This window comes from Electrophorus electricus, chromosome 11, assembly GCF_041902795.1.
Source record: "Electrophorus electricus isolate QZ-2024a chromosome 11, ASM4190279v1, whole genome shotgun sequence".
Taxonomy (NCBI): domain Eukaryota; kingdom Metazoa; phylum Chordata; class Actinopteri; order Gymnotiformes; family Gymnotidae; genus Electrophorus; species Electrophorus electricus.
The window spans coordinates 2637501-2645000 of record NC_137507.1 but is presented as its reverse complement, the minus strand read 5'-3'; the positions used below and the strand labels follow the sequence as shown (position 1 = coordinate 2645000).

At 48.9% G+C, this 7500-nt stretch overlaps 2 protein-coding genes across 7 annotated transcripts in view; one reads left to right on the top strand and one right to left on the bottom strand.

The window, feature by feature from the left end:
- The window catches only part of nt5c3a (5'-nucleotidase, cytosolic IIIA), a 9245-nt gene extending 6373 nt beyond the window's left edge, over positions 1 to 2872 (top strand). For all 4 annotated transcript variants that reach the window (XM_027017048.3, XM_027017049.3, XM_035528083.2 and 1 more), the window contains exons 3-9: positions 182 to 251; positions 360 to 406; positions 608 to 693; positions 782 to 871; positions 1285 to 1447; positions 1714 to 1914; positions 2016 to 2872. In XM_027017048.3, the coding sequence (XP_026872849.1) occupies positions 182 to 251; positions 360 to 406; positions 608 to 693; positions 782 to 871; positions 1285 to 1447; positions 1714 to 1914; positions 2016 to 2117 (759 nt within the window). In that variant the 3' untranslated portion in view covers positions 2118 to 2872. The remainder of the gene's footprint in view (positions 1 to 181; positions 252 to 359; positions 407 to 607; positions 694 to 781; positions 872 to 1284; positions 1448 to 1713; positions 1915 to 2015) is intronic.
- Positions 2873 to 3990: 1118 nt separating this feature from the next.
- bmper (BMP binding endothelial regulator) overlaps positions 3991 to 7500 on the bottom strand; it is a 15666-nt gene continuing 12156 nt past the window's right edge. For 2 of the 3 annotated variants that reach the window (XM_027017022.3, XM_035528081.2), the window contains 4 exons: positions 7298 to 7500; positions 6686 to 7022; positions 5552 to 5682; positions 3991 to 5350 (listed from right to left, as the gene is read on the bottom strand). The exon at positions 7298 to 7500 is cut by the window's right edge and continues 124 nt beyond it. In XM_027017022.3, the coding sequence (XP_026872823.2) occupies positions 5169 to 5350; positions 5552 to 5682; positions 6686 to 7022; positions 7298 to 7500 (853 nt within the window). In that variant the 3' untranslated portion in view covers positions 3991 to 5168. Of the gene's footprint in view, positions 5413 to 5551; positions 5683 to 6685; positions 7023 to 7297 lie in introns of all 3 variants that reach the window. The other variant, XM_035528082.2, reaches the window with a different exon arrangement.

Sequence of the window (7500 nt, the reverse complement as noted above, 5' to 3'; positions counted from 1 at the left end):
TATGCCTTGTTTTCTGCCACTGATTAGTCATTGGCCAGGGCTGCACTCACAGATAGAAATGCTACAGGGTGACCCACATGTAACTACATCACCACATATTGCGAGTCTCATCAGATCAGCCTCACACCAGCCTACAAAGCTACAGTGTCTGTGCTAAAGGGCTGTTCTTTCCTCCCCACAGGTCATCACTGACTTCGATATGACCTTAAGCAAGTTCGCAGTCAATGGGAAATGCTGCCCCACTTGTCACAGTAGGTCAAACGTCGTGTCCTGAGCGGGACTGTGCATGTGAACACACAGTCGCAGCACACACACACACACACACACCACTAATCGGCTCCTTTTTAAAATCTCCACAGATATCATTGACAACTGCAGTCTGGTCACAGAAGAGTGTAGGAAGAAGGTGAGTCGAGGTTACCTGGTGTGAGGTCTACGCTTGTGGTGGCTCAGTGGTGAAGGTACTGGGCTAGTAATCAGAAGCTTGGTGGTTCAGGCCCCACCGCTGCCAAGCTGCCACTGCTGGGCCCCTGAGCACATGTAAATGTAACTGCCACCAAGCTGCGTACTACATTCGTGCTGGAATGTTTTTTGTTTTTTTCTCCAGCTGTTCCAGCTGAAGGAGACGTACTATCCTATCGAGATTGACCCGCATCTGACCATGGAAGAGAAGTACCCATTCATGGTGGAGTGGTGAGCATGATGCACACCCACCCACACATACATGCAGACATTCTGGTGGTTTATCCCATGAAACGCTGCCCCCTGGTGTTTGTTTTAGGTATTTTAAGTCTCACTCATTGCTGGTGGAGCAGCGTCTACAGAGGGAAAAGCTTCCTGAAGTGGTACGGGAATCGGACGTCTGTCTCAGGTATGGCCCTCCATCATCCTGCATCTCCAAACTTGCAAAAACGCACATCCTCTGTTGTTACGGCTGCATGAACGGATTTCCCAGCTTTCTTCCCAGTGGATATCCAGTGTTTATTTCCCTGGTCAGGGCTGGATATTTCCAACCTACAACTTTAGTACCAGTAGCGGTTCTTGCAAAGTAATCAGTTATGATCATCTTTAGATACTCAAAACAGAAAGGCCAGGTATGAAAGGGTATACGTTTACTGTAATATTAATTTAATGTTGATTTAACATGTTTGTCATTTAATCTAAATATCTTGATGGAATAGTTTTGATTATTGGGTTGACCTTGCCTGCTCAGTTCGCGTTTAAGTCTCGCGTGGCGTGCCTGTCATCCAGACGCTCACCCTGTGTTTTGCACGTCTGTCGAAGGGAAGGCTACGAGCACTTCTTCGACCGGTTGCACCAGCATGCAGTTCCCATGTTCATATTCTCAGCCGGCCTGGGCGACGTCTTGGAAGAGATCATCAGGCAGGCCGGCGTCTACCACCCCAACGTCAAAGTCATCTCCAACTTCATGGACTTCGACGAGAACGTGAGTGTGTGTGTGTGTGTGTGTGTGTGTGTGTGGAGGACCACCACTGAAAGAAACTGGTCAACTGTTTTTGTGAAGTCCTCATATATTAAGGAGCCGAATATCTTGTTGGAATGGCCGACCCCAAAATTTATTTGCTGTGAGGGGGGGGAAAAAGTTTTTGTAAAATTAGTGCACATGTGGTAGAGTCCGGCCGCGACTCCGCCGAGGGCAGGCGTAGCCTGCAGTTTGCATGTTGACCGAGAGGGGGCGCTCTCGTTGCGCAGGGCGTCCTGAAAGGCTTCAAAGGTGAGCTGATCCACGTGTACAACAAGCACGACGGCGCACTGAGGAACACGGACTACTTCAAACAGCTGAAAGACAACAGCAACATCCTGCTCCTCGGAGACTCGCTGGGCGACCTCACCATGGCCGACGGCGTGCCCAACGTGGAGAACGTCCTCAAGATCGGCTTCCTCAACGACAAGGTGCCCGGTCTCATGCCCCTCTGATCACACTTCTCTCCTGAGACGCCCGGTGCTGTGACACGCGTCTGTTAACACACACTTCTGCCCTGTTGCCCTTCCAGGTGGAGGAGCTTTTAGAGAAGTACATGGGTTCCTACGACATTGTTCTGGTGAAGGACGAAACACTCGAAGTGCCCAACTCCATTCTGCAGAAGATCTTATAACAGACTGTGGAGCGGCAGTCCTCCAGCGGGCCCCGTGGGACACAGGCTCCCAGAGACCTCGTTCCTGGATTGCCATAGACCTCGTTATGGGATCACCAGAGACCTCACCAGATCACCAGAGACCTTGTTACTGGATCACCAGTCACTGGGTCTCCACCTGCTCTGTGGACAGTCTCTCTCTCTCTCACTCACACACACACACACACACACAAAAACACACACACACCCCTCCCCATGATCTTTTAAATCCCGGTTTCCCTTCTGAATGAACTTTCTCAAAACATCCATCATGCCTTTGTCCTCTACCTTTGGGGTCTCATCCAGTTATTGCAACTCTTGGTTAATGAAAACCAAACAATGGCCAGTTTTGAGAGATGCCCGCCGTGCACACACCCACACTCCTTTAGTAGGTCTGGCTGTTTTACGTGTGTATGTAATTGGTGTATTATTAAAGACTGTGACCTGTGTATGGGGCAGAGCGTTCTGCTCAGAGCAGTCACGGTGGCATAGTTTTGGGTATCGTTGGGCTATGCGTCTGCCGGGCACGGCAGCGTTGCTGGGGGGGTTTCGTGGATATCTGCGTGCCCGATGGGTCGAGATGTTCAGCCACCCAATCATTTTCTGCCATAATGGGTGGGAAGATCGCTAACTCGGATTATGCATCATAGCACACATACACCCTGTACCTCAGAAATACCAGCCTCAGATCAACTGTGTGTGTGTGTGTGTGTGTGTGTGTGTGTGTGTGTGTGTGTGTGTGTGTAATATACAACAGCAAATTAATTTGCACATTCTTAGACTTGTTAATGTTCACGTTCTTGATATTGTCATGTTTGTATTAGGAGTAATGAGTCTAAGCCAGCACATGGTCACTGCTCGCTGTCTGTCACATAATGGCAGGAGTTTTGTGGGTGGGACCGTGCGGATGTCACCGGCACAGTTGATACTCTGCAGAAGATTTGAGTTATTTACCTCTGCAACAATTCACGTTGCTTTATTTCCTCATAATACTGATATGAAATGTCTTTCTTAATGTGTGTTTATACTGTTTTGAATTTTTCAGTTCCTTTTAAATTATTGTCGCGATCACCGTAGGTTTCATTCAGACAGTAGCAGACGTACACTCCAAGTGCACAATGTTTAATAGTTGTCATCTCTTAACACTTGACAAACACCTGACTGTGACTCATGCTCATCCTTACTGACGAGTTTAAAATCGTCTTCAGCGTGTACAGCATTATCGGACTGCGGTGAAACGGATTGAAGGCCACACACACTCTCCTGAGTTATGAAGTGCTTAAAGACATTGACATAGTTAGAACTGCAGTGTAGTATGCAAGGTTTCCAGAGAAACGCGACGTTAGACGGGAAGCTTTCCAGAGAAACAGGCCGTTAGAGGATACCTTGTGTAATACGTTTTATTTTTATTTTAGTCTCATCTCCTCCCTCTCTCTCTCTCTCTCTCTATCTCTCATATATATAGTTACACAAAAATGTGTGTGTACACACACACAATGAATGTAATGTGCATTTTTGCTACTTTTAGCGCACAGAGAGCTTCCTGTTGCGTTTCATGTTTGAGCCTGGCCTAACACCAGTGTGTGTGTTTACACTGCCTCTGAAGGGAATGGTTCGTCTCCAGACACCATCGTGGCTGTGTCGGATTTACACAAAGCTACGTGGTCCAAGCTAGTTGTTACCCGTCATTAACGGTGTTGGCACTGCTGGATCAGCAGCTTCTCTCAACAATCGTGTGACTTGCACTAACTTTGTCAGCTTTTAAGTTGTACGAGTTGTTGCGTTGTGTTGCTGACTTGCATGTTGCCTTCCATGTCCTTGAAAATGCTAAAAGAAGAAACCGTACATCAATAAATACAGGCAATAATAACAATCTTGTTTTATTAATGGGCTGGAGGCCTTGACCTTTTTTTAAATACAAGAAACATTGTTCAATCGTGCTGTTATATCATGCCAGAGAAGGTTTTTTTTAAATTATCTTAAAGGTGCTGTGTGTAAAAATCAGCAGCTACGTAACAAATATCACAATATTTTGCTTGTATTATTAAAAGCCTCAGTGGAATGATACAGATCTACACACCGCACCTTTAAGTATTTTCTCCTTTAAACCGTGTCCCTGTGTGCAGCCAAATTCATTCGCACCGCATTTTAAATGAATGAAAACGGAGGAGTTCGTTTTATCACGGAATATTTTGCCACCATGGGGGCAAAACATTAGCCTTCTGCCCTGTAAATGGCCTTGTACCGCAAAACCAAGCAGAAATAAGACGAACGGCAAATACGCACACGTGACTTCTACTGGAGGGTATGGGGTCTTATACTGATCATAAATAATTGCTTACTAGTCCGGGAAATGTATGTATGTATGTATGCATGCACACGCATACATACACGCAAACACGGGCGTGTGCGCATGCACATGTAATGGCCTCAAAGCCTGGGTCACTCCAGAACGTTCCCCTGTGAGCTTTTAATGGTTTTTAAAGTCACAGCTTAAACAAAACATTAAACAAAATCTACATAAACAGCAAATTCATAAATAGTTCCCTTTAAGTCAAGGTTAATAAAATTAGGTTCTTATTATGATACTTTTAAAAAATGTATTATCTATGCCAGGTTGGTTTAATGTTGCCTATAGGTTCAGCCCTTGTTACAGGTGCATGTGTGTTCGAAGCTGTCGCTGGAGTCTGAGGTTTTGCATTGTCTGGAGGCCAGGTAACAGGACGTGTCCCATCAAGCTCCCTCCACCCACTGCACGTGCGAGTCTCATGTGTACAAGAGCAGACATGACGTGACCCGTGGCTGGAGTCTTTCCGCCGTGGGTGTCGAGTCCTCTGTTTCTCCACGGGGAGAGGCACCGTAGCAAAAACTTACCCCTATGCAACCACCCTTATCAGATGCATGATGGGCACTTCTAGTGGGGCCACCATGACCCCCCCCCGTGGTCCAGTGGGTGTCGGGGGGGGGGGGGGGGGGGTCCAAGAGCTCAAGAACCAGTCTTTGGCCCCTCCGCCCTCGGCAGGGTCACCGGGGTCACCGCCCGGGGCAGGACGTGGGCTTGATGCAGTGACCCTGCAGGAGGACCAGGTTGGCCGGACAGTGGCAGCCAGCCACGCAGGGCCTGGGGCACGGGCCGATCTCGTTCCAGTTGTCACAGGTTTTGCTGCATCCCGGGCCGCACGTGTCGTAGACGGCGCCGTGCTTACACTGGGTGGCTGCGCAGGAAGACATGGAGGGGTCAGTCAGGGCACCGTCATGGAACACACACACCGCGACCCTAGAAAATCACGTACCACTGCTCGGTACACGTATTATATACATTCAAGGAAAGGTGGGGGGGGCGGTTGGAGGAAAAGGAAACTGTCTGAAATCAAAATAAGAGTTGTACGGGCCAGTTTGATACGTCTGCCACTCACTCATGCAGGCCTGGTCCGGGCTCCAGAGCACACGCACACTCTCCCTCTCACACGCGCGGCTGTATGCGATGAAGGACTCACAGTAGCAGTTCTTGTGCACGGGACACTCGCACATATCCGTCACACACGACCTGCAAGTTACATTAAATCAAAAACACATAAAAAACAAAAGACATTTCACTCGCAACCTCTTTATGTGAGTTTAAACAAGGAAACAAATCAGCTGGACACTACAGATGTGCTTCTTTTGTAAGCATGTGCTGAAAAACTGGCATCAGAGCGCCATCTGGTGCCGACTGGCTCCAAGTGCACGGAACATTTAAGCTTCACACGTCAGGAGGCTGGGGAGCAGAAATCTCATTGACATTGAGCCTAAAAGGTGGCTCTAGCCGCCCTGCGTGGCGCTCTCATGATAGGGGGTGTGTTTTAAAAGACGCCAGTGTTAAGCAGCATCGTGCGTTGACGTACACCGCGCAAACAGGTGCAGACGAGGCACGTAAAACCCACGTCTACAAACGTGACCCAGTCCACAAAAACCACTGCATGCACCCTAGCAGGCTGCAAAATGCTCTGTATGCAAAAAGTCTGTAAAAACAATCAGTGGTGATGTTATGTTGGGTGTGTATATATATAAGATTGTTCCCTTCAACAGCCTTATTAATAACTATAACTCTTAATAATATATGAAAATAACTTCAATATGTACCATATATGTTAAGCAGACATTATATATTTAGCATTTAATGTATTAATTACATTTATATAACACATTCATATGTCTTTTTATATGACCTTTATCATATAGGACTTTGCTAAAGTTACAAAGTGGTCTGAGGAGCGAATAATATATGATAATATATGATAATATATGATATATGATAATATACCACAGACACACTCAGCTTTCAGATGTCTTTCCTCACCTGGCAGTTCACCAAAGTGTGATTACCATCGACCATCAAACCTGGATGTGTTGTGGGATTGTGGAGGGGAAAGTGTGATTGCAGGGGGAAAATGAGATTGTAGGAAACAATTATGGGAAGGAACATGGGATTATTGAGGAGTGGGGGGAGTGGGATTGTAAAAGTGGGATTATGGGAAAATGAGGCGGCGTTCTACGAAAGCCACGCTTGCCTGTAGAAGGAGGCAAAGTCCACCACGGCGTGGCATTTCTGGAACTCCCAGGACTTGAGGCGATGACAGGCACGATGAGCCCGGAGCTTGGCCTTGGCCATGCCGGGGCAGAGGTGAGGCGTGGGCGGGCGCGCGGGCCGCTGGCACGCCTCGCCACCCTCCACGCGCCACGACTCGGCGAACTCGTCCACGTCAAACTTGAGCTGCCCATCGGCACTCACCATGTCGTCACGCTTGTGCCCGTTGTAGTTGCCGCACAGGCCGCACAGCCGGCCCCGCAGGTGCGGCGCGGCCACCACCTCCACCAGGCTGTCGCCGTCCCACGTGATCTCCAGGCCTGTGCGCGTGGACACGAAAGGGCACGGAAACGTCAGCGAGGATGTGGGCACACATGCGCTAAATCCCACGTGCTTAACTGACGAAAAACGACCCTGGATGTCAATACCAGGCCCCTGAGCGACGCGTATTATATCTGCTACACCACACCGGCTCATAACCCCCAGTCAGGCTTCATAATTCCCTGATGAGTGGAACCCAGAATTTATTCTGGAACTGAACATCTCAGACTCGCTGTACCCGGCCACAGCGCCCCCTGCTGGCCACCATTCTCACCTGCGATGGTGGTGAGTTTGAGTAGGTAGCCGTCCAGGTCGACGTGAATGCCGGTGCTGTGGAAGGGCAGTGCGACGCGCGTGCCGTTGTGCCGCACGCTCAGGTGCTGGTGCAGGCTGATGGCCACGCCCCCCGCGCGCAGCTCCACCCACTTGGTCCAGGAGAAGGAGCGCGTGTTCCTGGCGTCGTTCTTCACCAGCACG